The 25,861-nt window shown below is 41.5% G+C and overlaps 2 protein-coding genes across 7 annotated transcripts in view; both read right to left on the bottom strand.

Annotated features, from left to right (window-relative positions):
- Positions 1-6,228, bottom strand: part of pde4a (phosphodiesterase 4A, cAMP-specific) — a 40,947-nt gene extending 34,719 nt beyond the window's left edge. The window contains exon 1 of the mRNA XM_051386759.1: positions 4,920-6,228. Within this exon, the coding sequence (XP_051242719.1) occupies positions 4,920-5,215 (296 nt within the window). The 5' untranslated portion in view covers positions 5,216-6,228. The remainder of the gene's footprint in view (positions 1-4,919) is intronic.
- Positions 6,229-15,560: 9,332 nt separating this feature from the next.
- Positions 15,561-25,860, bottom strand: raver1 (ribonucleoprotein, PTB-binding 1). Of its 6 annotated transcripts, none has more exons than XM_051387847.1 (15): positions 25,498-25,860; positions 24,361-24,427; positions 22,185-22,654; positions 20,410-20,601; positions 20,189-20,309; positions 20,006-20,106; positions 19,807-19,878; positions 19,357-19,435; positions 18,878-19,080; positions 18,664-18,745; positions 18,424-18,566; positions 18,162-18,233; positions 17,924-18,055; positions 17,610-17,675; positions 15,561-17,501 (listed from the first exon to the last, which is right to left on the bottom strand). In XM_051387847.1, the coding sequence occupies exons 1-15, from the start codon at positions 25,819-25,821 to the stop codon at positions 17,355-17,357; spliced, it is 2,271 nt and encodes a 756-aa protein (XP_051243807.1). In that variant the 5' UTR covers positions 25,822-25,860; the 3' UTR covers positions 15,561-17,354. The 6 variants fall into 6 exon arrangements, with proteins under 6 accessions (XP_051243807.1, XP_051243808.1, XP_051243809.1 ...); XM_051387848.1 differs by having other exon boundaries at positions 18,878-19,071; XM_051387849.1 differs by having other exon boundaries at positions 19,843-19,878.
- Between the last annotated feature and the right edge of the window lies 1 nt (position 25,861).

Below are 25,861 nucleotides of genomic sequence, written 5' to 3'. Positions count from 1 at the left end.
TCTCAGTGGACAAAAAGAAGGAGAGTGGGATGAAATGATAGATTATGATGGAGAAACTGTGTGCTTAATGCCGCTGTAAGCAAGAACAAGACTATCAGAGAGAATCTCAGAAACTACAGGGAACCAGTGAGACTGGCCACACAATAGAGAGACAAAGCAGAGAACAGAAATAGAGATGGAATCAATACTCCCCATTTACACTAGGGTAAAATGAAGCACTGAGACTCAAAAAGAGAGAAATGCAGCAATCAAAGACTGTAATTTTTATGGACAAAAGACTGATTCAAACAATTATTAGATCAGAAGAGATGACAAATGACCAGCATGAGGCTTATCACATCACAGTGTGTATCTTGAGAGGCAGAGGAAACTGTTGCATAATAAACTGTGGCACAAAAAGAGCCATGAAGGTGATTTATTGGACATGAACATGAAGAAATGTGGACGGGGTGTTGTTATAGACAAAATGTAAGCAGACTAGTTGCACCACACTAGGAGAAATTTGTGGGTGACAGGTGGCAACTTGGATTTTTGGTGCCGTGGCTCACTTTGATTCCTCTTGCTGGGATCCTTGCCCATGCACACTTGTCAAAAACAAAAAAAAACAAATGACTAGTGTGTCGGCACTTTATAAGGATTCAGTGTGAAATTAATTAAAATGCAAAGATGCCAAGGTTTGCTGTCAATTCACGAAGCAAACTGGCTGTGCTAAATGTGGTTACCAGTGTCTTGAGTGTCTGAGGAGCCTGTGAGAGCCTATTGAGTCCTCCAGTGAGACAAAGTGATGAGCAGAGAACAAACACAAAGAGGGACCTTGGATAAATGCTGTATGCACTCCCTTCACGCAGACAACCTGTTTGGTGTCATTGCTAAAAGATCTCGGAGGGTTTTTACCTGAGGTCTCTGGGATCTGCCTTATTCAACCAATAGTGAGCGCCGTTCCAGTACATGAACTGCCTCCAGATACTAATTAGCGCTGAGAGTAGTGAGAAAGCACAATGTATTCACAGAAGAGTGCAATCTGTAGCTTAAACAGATGGTTCCACTACACAAATGAGATAAGAGCTCTATTACTTAACGCTATTAAAACACATTTGTTGGGATAATTCCTGAATACTCTCTGCATGCGACTTTTTTCTTTCAGGAGTGTAGAAATGTATGATCAACAACAAAATACAGCTGTTGTGGTAATTAACTGGCGCTGTACCTCATTATGAACTAAATTATTATGGCAGCCAGCCAGTCAGGCAGGCAAAGGAGCAGCTCCAGTTTACAAAGCAGCCCTGGATCCCAGCTTGGGGGGAAAAAGGTGTAAAGAATGCATGAAGTGGTAGGTGGAGGAGGGAGGGAGGGAGGGAGGGAGGCTTTGGTTTGAAATTGTTGCAGAGGACTGAACAGAACTGAAACCGGCTCTGTGCTATGATTAAAATATTGGCAGTACATCAGCAGAGGTATATTAATATTCACTTTTTCACCTTATAAACATACAAGTCATGATGCAAATCCAGCGGGATCTGCTACATACTGACAAATTATACAGTCAAGCCCATCAAGTGCCTGTAGGCTTTGCCTTTTTTGGGTAAATGAAATCTATTCTACAAATGCACAAAACAAGTAACCATAGCAACAGAATTGCGGGAAGAGTGGTTACTCGTTCAGTGTCAGTCATTCATTTTTGTGTTGGAACTTCCCAGAGCGTATTGGGCATGGGACCTGATGACTGATACGCTCATATTAGCATCCTCTGACAAAAGGACTGACAAAAGACACCGGGGGTGGGAAGAAGAGGCAGACTGACACTCTTGGGGGGGAAGTTGATTGCCACTAAGACTGCCATTTTGTGGTATACAACATAGAGACAGAAATAGAGTAGTGAAAACAGTCGCAGACAATGATTTTTCAAACAATTATGCACCCAGAATCCCTCTTGTATGCCATCCATCCCTAGACTGGTGACTGTTGGGAGTGCTTCATTTTCAAAAGGAAAGGTATCAATTACAGTAACACGGTGCAATCTGTTTTCTCAGAACCTTGTACGAAACAATTTCACCAGCGGGACACAGGCTGATTGATCTTCTGAACCTCCAGATGAGGTCTTGACCGACTCTTCTGTGATTGAACAGCCTGCTTCCTTTAGAAACTAAGGTCATCCACAGGGTCGATCACCGGCCATCCAATTTAAAGACCAATTATTTTTTCTACCCTCCCACAAAAAAGTAATTTCTCGTTCCTTAGCCAATAAACTCACAATATTTGCTTTTATAATGGCAACAAATATTTGCACAAAGCTAAAACTGTTGAAAACGTATCCTGAATTCATATCTATACATTAAAAAATTGAAGCAGAAGAGTATTCAGCCTCAATTTTCCGCTCAGAACAAAAAGCTTACTAAAGCTTATTTAGTTACACAAGAAACATTATCAATAAAAGCAGGATCATGAGGGCACCTCTTAGTTATAGGACGCCTTTTTCCATCTCTCTGGGTTTGGTGAAATTATATTTCCCGGACCTTGAGCGCATGTAAATAAAAGCATTCTGAGCAGTAGTGAGAGAAGATGTGCGTGGAGCTGTCTTCTATAGGCAGGACTCAACGCAAGTTAGCCTTGAGCTAATAACACAGAGCTGCTGGATCCACAAAGATGTTCATAAAGCCTGATAAATCCAGTGAGGAGATGAGGCATACAGCTCGAAGCGTCTTTCATTCGGACATAAGTAAGGAGGCAGAATATAAAGTCGCTCTAATATGTGAAAAGAATGAAAATAATATCAACACAACGGAAATCCCTCTGGCCTCCCACTGATATGAAAACAGATAAAACATGGCCTATTGCAATCCATATGGGCTACAGGTCAGACACTAACCTGTACACAGCCCACTCAGAAATACCTCAACACACACACACACACACACACACACACACACACACACACACACACACACACACACACTGTGCATGCTGCATTTCACCACTACTCATGACACAACATTCATCTACCAGCCTCCATTCCTCCATGCGCCCTCCTTCTTGACCAATGTGTAGTACAAACACCCACAGACCGTACACATCACCTCATGGATTTGCTAAGGCACACACACACACACACACACACACACACACACACACACACACAGTTGGAGCCAGCTTGGTGTGCTCTCAGAACTGAGCTTGTCGGAATCAAATTATCTCTCTCTCTTTCTCCCTCTCTCTTTCTCTCTCTCTCTCTGCCCTCTCATGGTTTGCCGCCCACAGAAGGAGAAGGGCAGGCAGAGTCAGTCCCAATGCACTAAAGATTGGACTGCCTCAGAGCGTGTCCTGAGGACTAAAATACAAATCAGCCCTTCCTCCAGTCAGCTGGAGTTGGCCCTTCTCCCAGGGGCCTGCCGGGAAGGCCGTCTGTGGCATTAAAAAAAATGGAAGAAAGAAAACAAATAATAACAGGAGTAAAAAATAAAAAAAACAGGACCCCAGCAGTCCCCCCGAGACCCACCACACACTCAGGGATGTATTATTAGTCTAATAATCACCCTGTTTAATGTGTTACGCTTGTGGAAGGAGCACATTTGGAGGAGGTGACTGGGAGGAGGGGAGGGGGATTATAAGGGAGTCAGAAACAGTCCAACATGTAAACTCTTTCACTCTCAGAAACATCTGTGGATTTCAGGTCACACAAAGGACAGAGTGGAAGCGAACTGGAAAACCAGCATTTATAACCTTAACTTTCTCTCTGTATTCAATCTCTTCCGGAAACAAGGACACCCCCTTTTATGAACGCGTAAAAAATAACTTAAATGAGTCAACCTAACCCCTGTCCACACTGAACAGGCTGTAAATTTTATGATGCTCTTTAAAATATGCTTTTCCGATATAGCTGCTTTTCCTCATATATAGAAAAGCCGCAATAAAAACAATAAAAAACAACTAGGTGCTGCATTCACAGTGTCTGCTTAATAGGATAAAGGGAGCCATTGTTGTGTAAGAACAAAGTAATCATATCAAAATTGTATCGTTCCATGAATCACTTAATGAAATGCCTTAAATCTAATCTGCTTGATTACATGCATCACATAATTTGATTTAAGTGCTGGAAGAGTCATTAGCTGGTGGAGTTTAAGTATCATATAATTCTGCTGTGTTTGTCTCCAGTGTCAGTCAGTGTCCTCTTCCTAATGCAGTGAATTTTATCCTGTCACATCTGATCAGAGAGCAGCTGTGGTGTGCAGATTACATGCTGTCTGAAACCGTCTGTGTGACATCCCTGAGACACATGTCCAGGTAGCACTTCAGAACTTTGTCATATTTTATTTCTACCATATAAGGAGAGTGTCTTTTCAACCCACCTCATCCACCACACCTATAGGGGGTCAGAGGTCGAGATCATACCTTTTGAGTAACTTACTGCCTTGCTAAAGGGCACATCAGCTGGGTATATCCTAGTAAACAGGGGGGTTTCACTTTTGGTCCCCTGCCCACTGGGCCCCAAACCTCCCTGGCTGGTAAAGGCCTGGACTGGAGTGCGAACAATGGCAGTATCTCAGTGCTGCACGCTTGAACGCACCCACTAGACCTTTGGTGCCATTAAACTGTGCCTCGTGTCTCTTATCGAATACGTGGAACATGTGGATGCTCTTAAAAATGTTACTGGTATTTACAGATGCTGCTCCTGCGTTTCGAGTGGGCGGACTGGTTTGCGCTTCATACCCATCTGACACAGTCTATCCAAAGACGCATAACGCATCAGCACCGAAAACCCACGCGTCCCGCCTCCCGAAAGAAAACGCTTCATATGAGTTAACCCTTCAGGCACACTGCGTTATTACGCACTCATTAAAATGCAGCCCCCCGTTTACGCATATGCCTAGTGGGCTGTCATGGGCTATTATTGGGATGTTTGGAATGCACACCTCTCTCTCGCCTACCGTTTATTCCCGACACAATTTCCGATGGATGTGTTTGTGGTCCCGTGGAAGGAGGATGGCCAAGACATCCGAGACTTTTTCAGTCCTGGTCGGTCGCTCGTATCCACGGCGTCGGAGCGCTCAATGTGCCGGTGGTGATGCCGGTCGGTGTCGGAGTACCCCCGGTGTTTGATTTTGATCGGGGTCCGGGGTTGCCTCCAGAGATGCTGCGGAGGCTTTAGGGTCGCCTGTCCTTCCCGAGGAACCGGGAGCGACAGAGACAGGCTCTTCTTCGAGCATGGTGGTGGTTCCATCATAGTGCAAAAAAATTAAAAATTAAAAATAAAAAAAATAATAAAGATCCCCTTTTAACTTATTGATTAAATGATATGGCTGTATTCGTTTATTTCAAGCACAAAACAAAACGTTTCATGTCCCTCCCTGCCACTTGATCTCTGAGCGAACAAATCAAAGTGACCAAGTCCAGCACAGCCCAGATCTGAATCTTGTTTTCTGAATAACATCAAAAACTGTCACAGTGGTAATCTGACAAGTCATCCAAAAATCATTAATCTCATTGTTTTCAGTGGTGATCAGTTTTAATTTAGCCCAGAATCTCCGCTCTGCCGTGATCCTCACCAGTCCTGGGTTTTGGTGATGAGACACCGGTCCTGCCGCTTCCCCTGAAGTTTGACGCCTCGTCGCCCATGGCGCACAAGCGGATGGCTGTATTTATTTTAGAGAATTTATTGCTTTTTATCAGCCACTTATTGCAGAGACACACAGATCGCCGGCGCTGGCTGCAGTGTGTGTGTGTGTGTGTGTGTGTGTGTGTGTGTGTGTGTGTGTGTGTGTGTGTGTGTGTGTGTGTGTGTATCTGTGGTGTGTGCTATTATTGCTGCCCGTATGTCTCTCAGCTGAGCAGAAATTTCCAAGCAATTTCCATAAAAGTACTCAATCTATCACGGTTCATGTAGAGCTACGGCATCTCTGTGCGCACATACACCGTAGAAGTATCCAGTAATTCCTCCATGGAGATGTTTGATCCAGTAATTTCAGTAAGATGTTAAATTGGACTCAATAACCATTCCTTCTCAGTACATCAGGATGGTGCGAGGAATGGTTGGGCATGTCCAAAAACCACATGCGATCCTTTGTTCCTTGCTGTCCAGAGTCTCTTCAGGTGTTGTTTTGTCAGAATGCATCATAAAAGGACACAAACTGATAATTGCGGAGGTTCAGTCATCCTGTTCAGTGTGGGCCATTATCTTCCCATCCTCATATTTGCTGGAGTTCGACGACAAACATTGGCTTCACCACAACGCGCGCTCTCTCTCTCTCTCTCTCTCTCTCTCCCCCCCTTCTCTCTCTCTCTCTCTCTCTCTCTCTCGACCAGTCCAGTCTATCTATATGGTGGTTGGGTGGTTGTTCTCCTCAGTGATTTGTCAGCACTGGAGGGTTTGGAACCTTTTATGTGCTCATCCATTATGCTTGGCCCCATGCGTGCATTCACTGCGCATTTCCTTGACAGAAAACAAACACACAAAAAAATTGCTCAAATGATGTCAGCTGGGAGAGGGGCTTATAAGATCAGTCATGACATGTAAAATGCCACTGTTTGTCATTTTACCTATTTGTGGTGGAAAATTGTCACTTTGGCTCACTGGGTGCAAGTTTGAGGACTAAATGCCCCCTGGAGTGACATCCTTCCCACAGCGTTTCTGTATCCAGTAGGCTATTTTTAGATGAGGAACAAAAGTAAAAACTATCCTGTTGCTTTGGGAGCACTCATATTGTTAGGTAAAAGGTTTTATTCCCATCAGGGCCCCCACTACTGTAAAACACTTTGGATGAATGCATCTGACTAGTGGCATTTATGACAGTGTGCTCAGGGGCAAGTAGAGAAATATTTCTGGGGTGGCAAGAGGGTGGCAGAAAAGCTGACTTAGTAATCAATCAAATATATCGATATTTATGAAGATTTTAACTCAAAACATTACATTATTGTGGCACATTAGTAAAGCATTGCATAGACATATCTAAACATGGCATTAGAAATCAATAATTGTTTTTCAGACAGTTTTTTTTTTTACATTGAACTTTGCCTAAAATGTGTCCATGACAGATCATTAAATTAATTTCCTTTTTAACACGCTATTTAACAAATTAATCTTAATTTGTGTCTCTAGATCCATCCCTGAAAGTGGTCAGCCGTGATGCAAAATAAGATTCCACTTAAATCAAAAATGCCGTCTATGAGTTTTTTCCTCTTTTTTATGCTAATCTGACAGAATTTAGCCACAACTGAACTGTAATCAAACACAGAATCGGAGCTGTTTGTGAATTCTTGCTATTAAATCAAGCATCATCTTGATTATAGATGTCAAACACTTGAGTCAAACTTTAATCAAGGTGCAGCTGGGGTCTAGACAATGTTTAGTTCAGTGAAATTAAGGTTCATTTTGGCGTCTGCAGATGTATGAACCTATTGTCCTCGTTGCATTGGAGGTGGTTTTAGCTGAATAACGAAAGGACCAGCTTGTGATGAAGTGTGTTCACATCTGAGAATATTTTCTTCCCTGAATCATTGCCCCATTTTTAGATGGAGAGTACAATAATAACTCCTCAAATGAAGGAGTTCAGGTTTCCCTGAAATCCAATATGCTTAGTTATACGATAAGCTTTGTATCAGAGTGGTGGTGAAGATAGAGCAAACCAAAGCTTAGTCAAGACACTGCTGTCAGAACTCAAAAGAGTTAAGGTTAGTTGAGGTCGTTCAGGCATTTAAAAAAGACATTTCCTATTCGTGATGCTGCCCACCAGGAAGTATCATACTGGCTGGACTCATTATGGCCTCAGCTGACCAGGAAGCTTCTTCAGATTCCCTGAGAAAAGCCGGAGGAGGCTGCTGGGAAACAGGACATCTGGACTGCTCTGCTTGTTGCTACTGGTGACCCTGACACAGATAAGGAGCTAAAAAAGAGACAGACGGATGTTTGAATGTACTGTGAACTTTGGAGAGTCACTGCTTACAGTTTTCTTCCCCTGCCAGCGCAGTGTGAGGGCTCTCATGAGTGATGCTCTCAATAATATGAATGGTGGTACTGACAGCTATACATTGTTGAATGGAACATCTTGTTGCCAATTTGTGGTCTGATGCTCAAAAACAATTTATGGACACTGGCATCGTAAGTGCTACATTTTCACCAGGGGCCATGGGTCAAAAAGTATGACATAAAACCAGGAAGGTGTCAAACTACTGACAAAAACCTGAATAAAACAAGATGACACTCTGGACTGTACTAACTTTGATAAAGCCATTTTAAGGGGGCTGTGGAGAGTCTTGGTGGAGGTCTGCTATGATCCCACCCACTGGCTCCATCCACTGCTGACTGACTGATCTACAGCGCAGGCAGTTCCAACCTCAGGCTTCACCCCTCAGGCGAATCGAGCTTATTAGCAGGAGGCCACCAGAGAGAATCGGTCGCTGCCATCCTTGTGTAGTACGCTGTAGCAGAGGAAAAGATGTATTGGGTAAGCGGTAGTGCTACTAAGAATTAACTAAAAGTCCACTGTTTCCTTGGAGTCCCATGAAAGCACTCTCTCGTTTCTCCCCAGTGGTGTTTCCTCTGCACTGATAGATCGAAACAGAAGGGAAGGACATGACCAGAAAGAAATGTTCCTACCAGGAGACTTACTATGAACACACAGCAAAACATTTTCTATCTTCTCCCCCTGAAATGTCAAAATATTACCTCTATTTTGATAATAAATTAAAAACTAGTGTTATAACCGTAACAGACACGCTCTAAACCAACAGTTCACAGCCTCACACGGCAGTGTGTGTGGTTATAGACCTTTAGTCTGGTTTCTGTCTATTCTGTAATTACTGGCTTTAGACATAGACTGACACTCAAAAGGGTTGTATTCCTCTTGTCCACATGCTTTTTCACTTTTTTCTTTCCTGCCTCAATTAAATCATTATATTATTCTGTGCTCATGCCCAGCTGTCTGTATTTTCGAGCAAGCAGGACAGAAAAAAACCTACTGCGTTTTTGGTTTGATGTGAAGAAATATTGCTCTGAGCTAGTATTCTAAGCTCTGAACCAATGTATAAAAAAAACAGCAAGAAATTAAACACAAACAACACAATAATTTGAATGTAATGATTAAAGATATTAAGCTGCTTCAGATGATCTCACTGAAGAGAGATAAAAGTATTAATAAATATTCTGTGTATGTGTTCAACCAAATGTGGTCAGATCCAAGATTACATAGTCCGTAAGGGTACATTAAATAGCTAAGTGACAATGTGAACATGTAGTTTTTGTACCTGAGTGTTTAAGTATCAACACTGGACTGGGCATCAGATATTTCAGTACTGGCCCTGGATCATAAATTCAGCCATCTGCTTTAGCCTGATTATTGGAGTGACCAAGAACCTAATGGACCTAAAAATATTCACAAATATACTTTGATGCTCGATCATGAAATGCTTTCCACAAATCTCAAAGCAATTTAAACAAATTTTTGAAGGTAGCCTTCAGAAAAAAGCAGCAGCTGCATTTTAACTGGAGCTGAGTTGCAGAAGCTTGGTGAAGGCACATACAGAAGCATTGCAGTAGTTCAGGCACAAGAGAAAGGCTTTAATCATTTTGTCTGTGTCTTTAAAAGCCAAGGCAGGCCTAATTTTAGAAGTGTTTTCTCAGCTGAATGAAAAAAGAACAATTGAACTTTCTTTTTTGCTTGTTGCATTTTTTTAAAAATGGGTTAAATATGGCATGCCAAAAATGTCAAGTCACAGAGGGCCTAGTAACGACTTTATACTCATTTATTCTGGGCGTCAGAGAGTCTTGATGTTAATATGCATGTCTGAAATACACTTCATGTCTTATTTATAGCTTTAAGGGATATTTGAGGACTCAAACAAAGTGCAGGTTGAATACCATCAGAAACGTTAACTGTGGGTTTCAGTACAACAGAAATCTCAGACGTCCAATTGAATTATACAGACTCTTTCACTAGCCAGTGTCTCTGCAGAGTTCACACATGAACTTTTACATTTGTCTGCAATGTACAACCTATGGAGCTTAAAACTTAAAACAATACATGTTGACTAATTGGCCTTGAAACATGTGATGACACTGACAAAATGACTTTGACTAACACAAATGCGTTTAGCCTAGCTTACAGTTTCAGTGTCATCTTTGTTCGAGCTCTGATGTTATTCTTTGCTTAATTTACTTCCCTGCTACAACACGCAATAAATCTGCAATTGAATTTCAACTTTAAATTATTATTTTCTCTCAGGGCAGCTGTACCGAAGTACATTCAGTACTGTCTCCTTGAGAGAAAATTGTCAGTTGTAGTACACGACCTTAGAAAATGAACAGGAAAAAAGCTGTCTGTAACTGGAAGCAGAAAGAATATGTGGAAACAACTGTATTTTCCTATTTGAAGCAGATTAAACAGTGTTGTATTAAAAAGCTGTTTTAAATTTAGAAGAAACCTTAAAAGAGCATTTGTAGGCTGTTTATCAGAATCACAGATTAGAGTATTGTTTCTCTGGGAAACATCCAGGCCTTTAAAATTAAAAACATGCATTTTCAGTTGAGTTGAATTAAACACATGATTCAGTAGCTTCATCAGAATGCGAGCACACAAAGACTCCAGGAGTCCGTTTTTTAATTCTTGCATGCCAACAAAAGAAACTTGTTTGCTTTCATTTCACTGCAAAAACCTTGACCAAAAGGAAAAAATGCCCACGCACAGTGCTGTATTCTACTTTTATTAAATGCACAAGCTTTTGGTCACACGACTATCTGCACAAAACCTTGACCAGAAAATAAAAATAAAACCATGGGAATGTGACACAGGTAATATTTTTCTGTGAAATGTAAGCACATTTCCAATATTTCAGTAACATCAGCAACAGTATATAACTGTACTAGTATATGAATATAAAATGAATTGAAATTGAATGAATTCTTTTTATGTCTAAAGTATTCCTTGGTGACAAAAGGGACTTTGCCCAATCCAAATATATTTTCCTCAAAAAAGAAGCATTGAAAGGGGGATACAGTGGATGACAAAATGACCATGGACCACAGTGCAGAGTGCGCCATTGTGGTGTGGGAAAAAACTATTCCTCTCGCTTGAGTCAGCCGCACACTTCATTTTGTGAGCATCTGATTTATTATGAGCGACCTCACCAAATGGATCTCCACGTTATACATCCATATTGTGAGGAATAATTGAAATGCCAAGCAGTCTTACTTTCTCGGAAAAATGTGGATGGGACGGTTGTTCAGGCCAAAAGTACCGTGTGTAATTCATTCTTGCCATTTGGATTTTAATGATGGTGCGATAGGGGTGTGTATGGAGAGTATTTAGAAATACAGATGAAACTGAACCTGTGGACAATTACAGCTAACAGCCAGTCGCTGAAGGCAGTGAATTCTGCATGTCCAGCAGAAAGACCATCAGCAGCCTGTCTGGCCTCTGGCTCACACTGAGTCTACACATCGGGCATCAGGGAATCCTGGGAAATGGATCCACTTTCTGCCAGTGGAGGGCTATGAAATAATAATCCACAGCTCTTTCCTGACAGTGAGCAATAGTCTGGCAGCTAATGGACACGTGTGTGTCTGCATGTGTGTGTTAACACGTATGTAGGACAATGAAAAGTAAATGGAACGTGCTAGAATGTGGGTGTGTGTGTGTGAGAGAGAGATAGAGAGAAAGAGAAAAGAAGATGAGGGTAAAATATAGGCATGTTCAGACGTGGTTGAGTTGCAGTAATATGTAACAGTGTTTCAGCAGGCTATCGGGTCATTTATATGAAGTGTTAAAAGGATTCCTGAAATAACTTCAGATTGTCTTTTTCTTGTTCTGTGGAGGTGCGGTGGTGGGGGCGGACTGTCCTTCTGTCCACGTTGTGTGCATGTGTGTAACTCACACACACTGATGCTGATTCAAAGCTAATGCTGGAGTAGAGCTGCAGAAACCTTCCACGGACTGAACAAGATGAAACAGCACGATCATTCAGAAGTGACTCTGTGATGTGCTCAGAAGCATCAGAGCGAGCCACCGCTCTTCACCTCATTTTCACCAAATTGTGTTTTTCTCCAAACCAATCAGATCTTCCTGAAGTTCAGTTGAAGGCAGAGGAGGAGTTAGCTAGGAAAGGATGTAATGTTGCATCAGGGAGGCAAGGTTTCACTTTAGGGACAAGCTGAGGACCAGTGAGTCTTCAAATGACGAGATAAATAGATTTCAGAGCTTCTAGGAACTTCTACTAATGGCACTGTGGAGCTATGATGGCAACTGGAGAGTGGAATCAAGTGTCAGAATGTCCATAAGGTTTTTTTTGTTCCATGCTTTCACTTTCATAGTCGCTGGTGTCAAATTTGTTAATGGTGAAACAAGAGCTACAGTGAAAGTTTACAGATTTTAATTAGGAATATTTCAAATATAGATGAAGAATGAATAAAAGAAACAGTCTGATAATCATCATGTTGTGTCAATCACTGTATTAAAATACCTTTTTATCAGTTGGCGAGAGACAGCCAGCGCCAACCCTTTGTTTTAAATTTTGATGGTGAGCAGTGTTACATTTTGTTTTACATTTATACACACAAATAATGACTATAAAGGTATATAATATATAATATAATATAGAAAGAGTTGAGGGAAAAATAAGCTTCAATTCTTGGATCAAAAATAGAGAATGCACTGGTCAGAGATGAAGTGTTCTCACAATATGTTGTAATTCAATGGTGATCGTGCAAGAGATAAGTGGCAGCGAAGGAAATGAGAGGAATGAGAGCTGTGCTTCTAGATAAAAGTGTAAGCTATTAATGTTAAGGAGGACGATAGGGGATGGGGGATATGATTCAACGTGTGAGATACTTCTTGAAGAGATGAGTTTTTTGGGTGTACGGTGGAAATTATAATAATATATATTTATATAATACATTTTAAACTCTCAACCTGACAGACAGAAGTATAAACCAGGTTCATTACACTGCTACAGTCAATGTATTACATCTGTGTGCTGGAGATGTTCAATAAATAAGTACCTGTAGCCAAAAAATGAGACTGGCTTCATGGATAAAGCTTAGAAGAAACTCTCTATGTGCATCAGAGCAAAAACACTGCACTAAACATTGTGTTTTATTTCCCATAAACAGAAATTGTTATCTTATTTTGTGGTGCCACAGTGATATACAGTTACACAGAGGATCGACTGGAAAAGATGAAAATGAAGAGTGTAACAATACCCAAGCTTATTTCAGGGGGATAAGGGTGCGTGTTCTGGCTTGGAATTTAAATCCTTACTATAATATAATCTTGTTTGGGTGTATAAGCAGGAGCACCGTTCAGGCTGAGTGGCTTTCCCCCTCTTCTGAATTAAGCAAAACGCAGACGAGTAGCTTTTTCCTGGGCTATCGAGATGTTCTACTGTTTTATAGACTGTCATAGGGGGGAGTGGGCTGTTTTCTATGACTAATCCTGCTATAAACAGCTCTGTGACATACCCTATTTGGTTACACTTTGTTGCTCCTATACTGAAATAAAGCCATAATAAATCATAGAACATGTAAATTTAGTTTTACATGTAGATTACAGGGAATCTGTATATTTCAATACACATATTCCTATTCTACACACGAGCAATAAAGTGAGAGGGAGCGGTTACATTTTCAGTCGTACAACCCACATAAAGGCACAAGAAATAGAACTTTTCCTTCATTTGTGCGTTTGTAATTTGTGATAAATGATGCTGCAGTGATCTGCCTTCAGAGCTCTTCCTCCTTCCTCTCTGTATTTGGGAAAATCGCAGGTTTCAGCAGCATTCACCAGCAACTGTGCAGGGTGACTGTGTGGGTGGAAATATGAAAGGCAGAAATCTAAATGTGTCTGACACAGCGTCCACCGAGCCTCGGTGGATCCCTCTGAGAACTCTGGGTAGACTGGCTGCAGGTATAAGAACATATTTCAGGGGTGCCTGAAGCATTACAGACAAATATTACAGAAATAAACCCAGCAGCTGGGAAAAACACATTATTTTAATGCCAGTAGGTCTAAAGAATTACCCCATCATTTCTTCACAATGTTCTCATTTCCATTGTCCTTCATAGACTGATGAGTATTTCTGTTATTTCTTAAATCACGACAGACCCAGACACAAAGTCATTTTTTTCTGCTTGCTGGGAAATGTCACAAACAATATGTAATATATTATATAACATATTATATATTATATTATACAACATGATATATATATATATATGTAATATATGTTAAAAAAGGGAGTTTTATGACCAGTGTACTGCAGTTGTGTATTTGCCCATCAGGGGAAAGCTCTATCAGCAGCTCTGCTCCTTGAGGCTCGGTGGGACCACAAGAATAACAGCTAATCAAAACCTTTCATCCTGATGGCTGCTGAAAGGAAGAAGGGCTCTCTTCACTGCCTCTTACCTCCTAGCACCTCCATCTGAAGGGTGAGCGACAGTAATAGAAAGGGCATAGTCCTGTCACACCGTCAATTGTCTGGCCAGATGACTTTAAGCTCAATTTCTGCCCGATAAGGACTCAATAGACGTGCCATTACCTTCAGGGTCCACTGAACAAAGAGGATGAAAATACTGGGCCCATAAGATCATAGCTCCAAGTTATTGTTTAATTTGTTTTTTAATTAAATCTGAATGTCATCAGGCCCCGAATACAGTTTTATCATCGTGTAATGTATTTCCACTCACTTCTCAGTCTGACATATTTGTTCTGTTGTTTATTTCTTGAGCAACCTGTTGAGTTTATTGTCAAATATTCATTCAGGGAGCATAAATCATCCTCTCAGTGATAACCTGCTTATCATTCATACAGGTCACATTCACAGCAACACCGCACTGATACAGCCTACTGGAGCCGCATGGCAATAGCTGCTCAGGTTTGCTAATATTGGGCAATAAAAGAACAGCTCTTGCAGTCTAGTTTAGTAGATGTTTTTCTTTTTACTGTGCTTTCTTTCTGCAGCACCCGAGCATTATTTTTATGGTTGGTTTCCGATCCAACAAGTAAAACATCAGCTGGCTGTGAATGCAAGCATTGATTGAGAGGAGACTATCAGTTCTGATTCTGGTTCATTACTTGTATAATGGGATAAAATATGATGTGTGTTTCTTAATGCAACTTCTTTATAAAAGGACATGCATACCTCTGCACTCCTAAATCAAAAATTATATGTTAAATATGCTTTTAAGTGCATTATACCATTGAGGTTGCAAGACTCAAATGCTAATTTTCATGCCAGTAATAATGGTTTGACTTTTCTCTAATGAAAAAAAGAAAAACATAATAAAAAGATTACAGGACTCAAGGTAACTTGCTCTCAACCACACCTGCCAATTTATTTAGCTGTATGCTCCTGAAAATAATGTAAAATTACTATCAAGTGTGGTTCAATTGGTTCACCGTGAAATGATCACATAAGCAAATTATAGGCTCTTAAATCGTTGAACCAAACACTACAGCATGTCCCAAGAAACAGGTTAAATGTTTTAGGGCAAAAATAATAGACTTCATGTTAAAATATCAAATACCAACATCACAGAGCTACAGAGTATAACTTGATTTTTAAATGACAAATTCACAACGTCATGAGTTTAAATAACATTTACTCGCTCACGTCACACACATACAGAGACAACCATGGCGGTACAGATGAGAAGATAGCAGTTAGAATCAAAATCAAAATGGATGATGGTCATACAGTACAGCTGCATCTCTTGGTCCATACACAACATGAGCAGTCTGCTGTGGCTCCACTCTTTGTCACATCAGCTTTCAAACATTACAGGCAAACAACAAAAACACGAGAAGCAGCAAATTCATTCAAAACACCAGACCAGAGGCAGGTATAATTAAAAGAAAACGAATGTTTTGGACTCAGGAAAAATGATCAAGCTTAACTATTTACACAGCAAATAACACAGAAATGGTAAATGTAGATGGAAGCCAACACAGGGCAGGATGATATCACAGAAAACACTGTTAAGGCTCAAGTGTAGCTGCATTTCCTAGCAGAAGTCAGAGGTAATGGGTTTTCACAATCAAACTGTCAACCAGATAATTATAAAAAAAAAAAAAAAAAAAACAAGGACAGTCATGTCACTGACCAATCACCTGCCACTAGCTTCCATTAGTACCTCCCCAGACAGACTTAACTCCCAACATTAATGGAAAACTGAACATGGGCAGTGTCCATCATTCCAGCTGCCATCTACTCGTCTAGAGATCTCAAACCTCTCGCATCGTATAGATGGTTAACGTTCCTGTATCCATCAGCTGACAGCTGGCGAGATGGCACACAGCGCATGTCCACCCACCCAACTCAACCATCGAGGTGTGGTGTTTGGACATAAAAGACATTCAAAATATACACAGAACTTCACATAAACACAAAAAATATTCAACTCATGGAGATTTGAAAATGGCATCTTATAGAGGTGAGAACAGATTAGGATAGTGACCTGTGCCCTCCAAGTGCATCACTCAACAACCAGTGTAGAGAACAGACTCCATAAACAGGTTGGAGGGTGTGGATCAAAAGACAAACAACGTGACAACAGTTTAGGCTTGAGAAAATATGTCAGAATGGTAAAAAGCTTCACTGTCATAATACACAGGCAGGTACATACAGCTATCATTGGTGGATGGAAAGCTGAATGTTAACCAATGAGGAGAGGCCTGATCCAGAAATAGAGTCATACAGCAAAATATACAACCCTGTGGAAGAAAGGGGAAAACAAAATATACCACAACACAAAAACACCATCTCGTTAAACAAACTACTGAACTTTTTACAAGGAATTAAGAAGGCTATTTAAAAATAAAAAAAAAAGTAGAGCCTTTGAAGTAAAGCTTGTTTTTATACTATGCAAGACCCTTTGCCTGAAATTGTGGACAGCATCCCTTTAGTGAGGTGTCAAACATAAAAAAACAGCCTATGGCTGCCACTGAAAACTGGCCAAACTATCTGTAGCTCTGCTGATACACCACACTCAACACAGGAATAAAAAAAATGCTTAAGAGAAAAGACTTCATCAGCTAATTAACCATTTTTTTCTCACTGTACAAGTTTAACAAATTAAAAGTCAAATTTAAAAAAAAGGTTAAATTTACTAACACACTAAAATCATATATACACACGCACACACAACAGGGGAAAAAAAAAAAAAAAAAAAACCACCAAGAATTCCCATAGAGTGACACAGCTGTTCAGATAGCAACAGGCTGCACTCCCCAGCACCCCCCAGGGGTCACTCACAGGAGTACACAGGGGACAAATCCAAGGACAACCAAGCTCAAGTTCATTAGAGGAGACCAGAGGAGATGCCATTGTGTCCTGGCTGTTGAATGGCTACTCGTATAGCAAGAAGCATTCAGCTGCATTTAGAAAATACGCTTTCGCTTAAGGTAGGAGTCTGCATAATGGCCACCAAGGCCCTGGGAGTGCTGGCCCACATAGCTGCCCTCAGGACTCGGCTCCGGAGATGGGATCAGGCGGGAGAACACACGCTTGTGGCTACCAATGGGAGTCTATGATTGGTTAAAACAAAAACAATCATGCTCGGTGTAACAAGAAATGTATACAAAAAAAGTTAAGACTACAAAAAAAATAAAAAGTCTAGAAAATGTATAAATTACCTTCACTGCATTCCCCAGGCCTGGGGGGTAGTTTGTAGTGTGGCTCACAGGAGGCATTCCCACAGCCTGAGGATAAACAACCAACTCTCAGTGACCAAGACATCTGAGGCACAGGCACTCATAGTGCAACATTAATTATTGAACATGGGCTTATTCTTGGAACCTAACCCTCCACTTTTCATCTCTCAACGTGCTATCTTGAGGTTTTTGCCCTGACAAGTAATCAATAGTTTGAAATCAAAACAGAGATACATAAAAATGTTTTTTTTTAAAAAGACAGAAGTCTAAAAATCAGTCCGAAGCTTGACACTTACCCTGTTGAGCTGGGTGGTAGGGAGGCTACCGTTACTGGAATCCTCAGGCCCTGAGCTGAAGTAGGAGAGGGGGGGGCTGGGAGGGTAACTGTAGTGGGAAAACCGCTCACTGTAGTCAGGGTGACGAGAGAGCTGCAGAGACAAGTTCACAACTGTGTTACTATCAGACGGAATGCATGTAATTTGAGAGCATTAAAAATGTGCTCATGCAGTCTTGAAATGGTCGACTAAACACTACCTGCTGACCGAATCCTGCCAAGGCCCCAGTATCAAGGTTCTCTTGCTGTTCATATAAGTGGGCCAGGGGATCCTGAGGAGACAGATCAGATTGGCATCAGACCAGATCACATCATATAACCTATTCAATGAGTAGCCAGGAACTACACTGTAAATTCAACAGGTCACCTTGACATCTAGTAAAGCCGCAGCTATTCATGTCAAAAGAATAAAAGCTCTATATATTATTTCCATGGACAAAGCAGTGGGAATCTGGTGGTTACCTGGTGTAGTGGAGGATATTCTGGGCTGTAGGAATCCTGGTAGCGCAGGTTGTAATTTGGCTGTATGCTTTGGTGTGTGTGCTGGTTGGAGACATTACTTAGTGTTGGCCTCTTCCTATAGGGGTGAGGTCTGCAGCTTCCTCCTGAGTAGTGGACGGCAAACAGACATTACATGCTGGAATATATTTACTTAAGGGAAAATCAGAACCACAGTGCAAAAAAAAAAAAAAAGCACCTCACCTGAGGGGAAAACATTGTTGACATTGAGGAAGGCACTCTGGGGAAGGTTAACGTCCTTGGGTGGATCTCCTAGTATAGACACCTGACAGGACGGGAAAAGGTGATTTGTTTTAACCATAGCAAAAAACAAAAACTGTCATTTACACTTGGGTAGAAAGCTGGACACAAATACAAGAGGCAGAAAGCATATTATGGAAATTACTTGGGACCTCACCCCTTGTGCTGTAAGGCCATCTGCCCCCATCATGCCACCCATCAGGGGCATGGAGATACCCTGCAGGGTGGGAGAGGAAGTCTGGGGGAATGTGCACGCTGCTGTGGGGGACTCCTGCTCCCTTGCAAGAGCTCTGCCAAGTGGCAATGACTTTAGGGGGTTTAGAGGATCTGTCTGAAGACCAAGACCTGCAACTACACCGCCTAGGGGAATTAGATACAGGCATGATTGTAATTCAATTATTTAATCTTTAATCCATTTGGCTGGAACGAGTTTGCAGTGTAAGGAAAAAAAGTTGTCAGACCTCACTGATTTTAAAAAAAAAAAAGCATTGTGACCAAAATAGAATGACCAATGTGCAGAGAGAAACCTCTATTAACAGGCAAAGAGGGCTACAGATGTTTAGCATCATAAGCAAAAGCAAAAAACATGCAGTTTGTGACTCAAGGAGCTACGGCTGGAGTCGGCGGATGCCAAACCTTGGGGCAGGTCTCCGAGCAGATGGACTCCCTGCTGGACAGGCAGAGCAGCCAGAGGATTCTCCCCAATGAGTCCTGCCTGCTGGCCAAAGGAGAGAGCAAAGTTCAGTGTCACAAGAGGGTCACACAGCATGGCTAAGACACTCGAGTGGTTAGAAAAAATAAAAATAAAAAATGCAGACCTACACAAGCACACTTAATTAGCACAGAGGCTTACTCACCGCATATGAAATTAAGTCCTTGCACAATGGGAATTTACACTTCTTGTACACAATGAAGTAGTACACCTACCACATCACTTAGCACCACTCAAAAGTACACCCCACACATACACACAAAAACAAACCGCACTTCCATAGCGAAAGCTTACCTACCTGGGCATTGCGTTTTCACCAATACATGAAAAGACCACCACCTCATAGCCAAACACAAAACACCATGATCACTCACACAAGGAACTAGAGGGTTTTCTTTATTGTGCAGCACCTGAGCCCAAAGAAGATGATTTCCCAGAAAGGCTTGCTAATGGTTAAGAGGGAAAAAGCAGAGAGTGGAGGGGGGGGGGTTGTATGAATAGGAGAGGATGAATCAAAACAGGCTGAGCGACAAGGAGCCACATGTCAGAGAAAAAGCAGAAAGGTAGTAGTACCTGCTGGGCCTTGGCCTGGTTCTGAAGGAGCATCTGGAGAAGGGCGGCAGAGAGGGCAGGGTTGGCCAGCAGGGGCATTGTAGGGGCTGCCCCAAGAAGGCCTGTAAACACAGATAATGTCAGGATCCACATTACCAAAACAAATCCTACAATTAAACTACTGAGCTCCTGAGAACTCCTCACCTTGTTTGTGTCCCTGTGACAGTGGGTTGAGCAACATCTTGAGGGTGGCAGGGTTATTGAGGCCTGTTAATATCTGCATGGCAGTGGGATCAGGGAGAAGACCCTTACCCCTATTCACAGCCTTGAAAGGAGGGGCAACATGACAGGCATTCAGCACCAGTGCAATGGCAATTTTGATGGCAAGTTCGGGCATGTACAGTACATCAATTTGACTTTAATACCATGGTTTGGGCTGCAATCAGAGCAGCCAACATGCTTCTTCCAGGTGGCCCAGGAGCACAGAAGGAAACCCTGATATGGGTCCCACCTAGCATCCTGCCATCAGTGAGTCGCTGTGCCTCCTCAGCCATCTCAGCTGTGGCAAACTCCAACACCGCAAACCGTCGAAAACTTCCATCTTGTCCCTGAGCCAGCTGTGGAGAGGAAAAAAAAAACAATCATTCTAATCTAATCTCACAGAAACTATGAGTCCAAGTTCTGCAGACCATAAATAAAGTACACACACGGGCTATCTGGTACACCTGGGTTTCTTTTTTTACACTTACACCCTGGACAATCAGAACACATGTGAGTGCGACATCCATCTAAAAAGCACATTATGTAGGAAATGCCTTGTAAAACCGCTGAAATGTACCAAATCACCACTCAAACTAAATTAAGTGATGTTGAAAATCTCCCAAAAGATTTCCTTTTGTGTTTTGTTTATTGATAATGCAGCAACCGCCCTAACAGGCAGGCAATTTTCTAGCACAGACAGGTTCCATTATAGCATATTCTTTTTTAAGACTCATAATTTACTCTTCCTTCAAGTCCTAAAAATGAAATGTACAGTTTTTTGAAAATTTGTTGAACGTAGCTTAAAAAAAAATACTATAAATAATAAAGACTTCCAAAGAACAATCATTAGAATTTACACTTTCCACTTATAATTGTGACTCATTTAGAGTTTGGCTAACTTAACACTATCCACAGCATTTTATGTCTGGTCAGAGAGCTTCCAGATAAATTGAGGAAACTTCAGCATCAAGAAAACATCAAACCATCTCTTGACGCTTTACAGAATTCTGCTGACCATATTGCTTTTGAATTTCCACTTTACTAGTCCTTAGTCCCTTTACTCATCAGTCACTATGTGATGTGGCCTCATGATTCAATACCACTAGGTTTCAGTATTTCATAACTAGGCCAGTTGTATCCTGTTAACTTAACCGTTTCCCTTAAATTGTCAAATGATCCTTAATCATTCCTGCCATAGCCACAATCCTAAAAAACCATCGAACCAGCAGAAAAGTACCCCTATGCATGTCATGCTAAAAAGGACACCCCTCTCTCATTCCAGAAAAGCCTGCTGAATGACACCACCTGGGGATGTCAGGTGGTCATCACCATAGAAACCAGCAATGCTCATTGCTATAGAAACTTTGAGTGGCCACGGGAAAACTGGGGTAAAGGTTAAAAAAGGTACTGAAAGATCAAATAATGTTTTACAAAATACCTATAACAGTGTAAGTTCTACAACTATCAGATACACATGGCAGAACATAACAAAAGCTCCCAGAAGTTTCATTAATATGGCATAACATAAATCAACAGCAGCTTCCACAAAAAAAAAACATTCACAAAGAAACTGACTACAACTGGGACGGCGTATTGCCCTTGCAAGTCACTCCTCAAAGAACGACACAAGACTGCAACATTATAAGTGTTTTCACATTGCATTAATTGTTGCCAAATCTGTATGTAACACCAAATTAAAAACTGACATCGCAATTAACTACAGCCCTAGGTGATGTCGTTAAATGTCATGTTTTGTTGGATAGGCCAAGAACCAAAAAGTCAAATTTACTATAAAATATAAAAGCAGATATATTGAAAACCTAACCTAAAGCGGTATACATTAATTATTCTTGCCATAAAATACTTTCTGCATAATGTATCCCTCTGAAATCATATTATTTTAACAAGCAACAGAGTGTTTGTGTGTAATGAAATTGACCTGGCAGAACACTGGTGCATGGGTGTCAGCCAAGGCGTTGCGGAGGTCCTGGGCTGTCAGCAGGCTTGGGGGCAGGCGGTCCACGCACAGGCATTTAGAGTGCAGCAGTGGGTATGTGAGGGAGCCCACCTCAGTCCAGTGGACATACAGCATACGGGAGCCCAGCTGCTTTCCTAAAAGCTCTGACTTGGCCCTGGCCGCCGAGTCCTTCTTCATGTACTCCACAAAGCCATAGCCCTTGGAATGCCCTGTGGAGGCGCTGTACACAAGAAAGCACCGCTCCAGGTTACCAAAGGGTCTCACCAACTCCTCAAACTGCTGCTGGGTGAAAGCACAGGGCAAGTTGGCGATGCATAGCAGAGCGTCTGTTGGCTGCAGCTGCACAGAGATTTCCCTGTCCCGTAGCACATGCTGGTGGAATTCTTTGATGGCACACTGCGCCTGCTCCCCATTGAGCAGTGTCACAAATGCTGAGGGTGATGGGGGGGACAGAGGGAGGAAGAGAGACAAACACAATTTGGTGTAAAGTGAGGGAGTGACATGTGTTGAGTCAGCATTAAGAGAAAAAGCTATTTTCATACACAGCAGGTTTCAGATGGCAAACCTTGGTTGTGACACCGTTTCTCCTTTGGCAGGTCTGATAAAAGATGATGCTGGTGGCACAATGTCACACACCAGCATTTATGTAACTGCAATATTTCCTCTATTGAGACTACAATGGCTGTCACAGCTGCTGACAAGAACTAAAGGCATTTTATCTGACTGAGCATCATGTTCATAGCTAAAAAGTCACATCTATGACTTCTAATGTTATTGGCACCCACTTTTAATGTGACAAACTCTTGTTACAGTGCCAACAGATATACAAGAGCCCCATAGTATGCCGCTCCATGACAAGCAGGCATCCTGTTACCTATGTTTTGAAAGACAAGCATAGGTCGTTGTTGCAGTTTTGTCTGAAAGAAACATTAAAAAAATAAAAATAAATAAATGAACAAAAATTAAAAACAAAATTAAAAAAGTAAGAATTTTTACAAGCCAACTAGATTTTGTGCAAAAGCCCATCTAAATAGATCCCAGGCATATCCTGAATTCACCATCTGGCTCATGCAATTTCCTGGCATTGTCACTTTCTGGTGGAATGCTGCACTGGCGATAGTCAATGTGTAAAAACATTTTAAATGCAAATTCTAAGATAATGATTCTGAGTTAGTGGTTTTAAAAAGGTCAGCACTGCCTGATAAATCAGCTTTGAGACATAATGGCATGCTGATCTTTCATGCTCCCAGAGCATCATAAGAAATAGGCGTTTTCTGTGGATTGAGACACAAATCACATTTTGGGGCACACAAGGTTAATTCACCCCCCTGGCATACAAATTGATGACTTTGTGTTTGTATCAACAAACTAGATCAGTAGCTGACAAGAATGTCAGAATATCATAAGATAAATAACTTTCATAAGAATATCAGAAGTATATGAACGACATGTGCCATGTAATTTTTACTTGCTTTCTTGTCATCGAGCATCACTGATGTGGAAAAGGTTTCTTTTTTTTATGTAGTCAGGTTGTATAACTGTTGCAGCACCCCCCAAAATTTTAACCAGTAGATCAGTTTCAAACATGGCTTCACCAGAACTCACTTGGAGAAAAACACTCACTGGAAAAAATGTTGTTAGCTAGTCAGATAACCTTTCTTGCTGACAAACTTTCACAACAGCTTGCCATCTCTGCCAGAGTTAGCACAGTGTTGAGCACTACAAAGACATCAGTCACACCTCCACAAAGCTCGAATATAATAGAAATAATATTGTCACCCCTAGTGAGGAAATACTGGAGCACACTGACAATCTAAACAATGTCTTTACTGAAGGTGCAAATGAATTAAAGTTGTGATGGAAAAAGTGCTCCAGGAGCTTTTTGTTCCTTTTGTTTAGCATTTTCCTTAGAGTCAAGAACCTTCTCCTTTTTATGAACAATGGCCTTCAAACTGTGAAATTTGTCCTCAGCGTTTAAATGAATCAACTGCTCTAAATGCAGACAACCAAAGTTTTTTTTATGCGCCTATCGAGTTTGTTTGCAGTTATTTTATTTGTTAACATTTAGATCCTCTGAGATATATCCTTTAAACTTAACATGAAATGACTAACATGATGGATGAGCAGTTAGACCAACCTGTGCCCTTGTATTTGTCAACAAAGCAGTACTTCAAGTCATAGTTTCCCAACAGCTCATGGACCTCCTGTAAATAAGAAAAAGACAATTACTACATCTAAACATTTAAACTCATTACACAGTGCACTACAACCCTTTAACCAGGGTATCATACATTAAATATTTGACTTTCTAAGTCATAGATTTTGGCATCATATAATTATAGAGTGCTTAATTGTAGATTTTGGTAATCATATAATTAACCAAATCATGTCCACTGGGAAACTAGCAACAAGTGCACCTGCGGGGGGGGGGTGAGAGGTGAATAACTGACTCATTGTTGTCGGAGAAATTGTTCTGCGCTGCTTTTGACCATTCACAAACAAACTGCGACGCTGTCTAGCATTTTCTGAAACGTTTTGTCTCCACACCTTCCACCTTTTGTTATATTGCAACTCACATCTCGAACTCCCACTAACCACCATCACCCCCCCCCCCCCCCCTACCCCATGTGAACAATGGTACCGCCCGCAGGCCCAGCGCTCCCCACGAGTCAGGCACGTTCCAAAAAAATGTGGCATCATGAGTAAATCACTGGCTGGTTAAAACAACCAAAACGCCAGCTTAAACAACAGATGTGCTTATGAAAAAAAAAGTTCCAGTGCACCTGCAGCCCCCCCCCTAATGTACAGATACAGAGTATACTCACCAAAAGTTCAGCTTGGACTCATGAATGGTGAAAAAACCCGAATATTAGTCACCAAATTGTTCCCTTGGAGGCCGGACTCGCAGGTCATGAAGGCCACAGATGACCATTATTGACAGTTATCTGACCACCTGGCAGTTAACCTAAGCTACTGTTTGTCGGCTAACCCTCACAAACTAAAACACAATACTAATGGTGTTCCTTGGCTGCCAATTTAAACAGTGTGTTGGCTTTTAGTTAAACCAGGTGTAGAATAAAAAAAAAATAAAAAACAAACATATTGCATCAAGTTAAAAAAAAAAAAAAAAGACAGCTAACGAGTTAAATGGCTAGCAAGCTAACGTAGGTAGCATGGCAGGCACACTGGAGCTAGGCTAATGTTAGCCCCCCCCCTCGTCAATCGATCACTCATCCAACAATTAAAACCTCCAGTTGGTACTTTATACTCATACCTGATTGCTAACGTCGGATGGCAGATTTTTAATGATAATTTTTCTACGGTTGTAAAACTCCCGGCGGGTTCTCTCCAAGCGGCTCTCTATCTCTTCGGGGCTCAGTGATGTCAAGTCCTCGTCGACCCTCCGCTGACACTCGCGTTCCGAAATTGAGTCCTCTTCGCCGGGTTCGATTTCGGGATTTCGTCGGTCTCCGGGCATCCAGCTTTCGTGGTCCGATGCGAGGTCGTAATTATCATGAAGCGGACGAGAGGCGAAACTGAGTCCTGTGTCTGTGCTTTCGTCTCTGGCAGCTGTGCTAACAGACACGACGGCCGCCATCACTCAGTTTGGTGGAAGTTTTATCGGGTCTGGAAAGTCA

This window comes from Dicentrarchus labrax, unplaced genomic scaffold (assembly GCF_905237075.1).
Source record: "Dicentrarchus labrax unplaced genomic scaffold, dlabrax2021, whole genome shotgun sequence".
Taxonomy (NCBI): Eukaryota; Metazoa; Chordata; class Actinopteri; family Moronidae; genus Dicentrarchus; species Dicentrarchus labrax.
The sequence above is the reverse complement of the archived record's forward strand: the minus strand, read 5'-3'. Positions and strand labels throughout refer to the sequence as shown.

What these genes read in the sequence shown, in the direction of transcription:
- raver1 (XM_051387847.1), bottom strand. Translation starts at nt 25,821, where the DNA reads ATGGCGGCCGTCGTGTCTGTTAGCACAGCTGCCAGAGACGAAAGCACA. An exon ending in TGATTGCAGCCCAAACCATG is followed by an intron (nt 20,310 to 20,409) that starts GTATTAAAGTCA and finishes CCTCCTTTCAAG; the next exon opens with GCTGTGAATAGGGGTAAGGG. An exon ending in AATATCCTCCACTACACCAG is followed by an intron (nt 18,234 to 18,423) that starts GTAACCACCAGA and finishes CTGTCTCCTCAG; the next exon opens with GATCCCCTGGCCCACTTATA.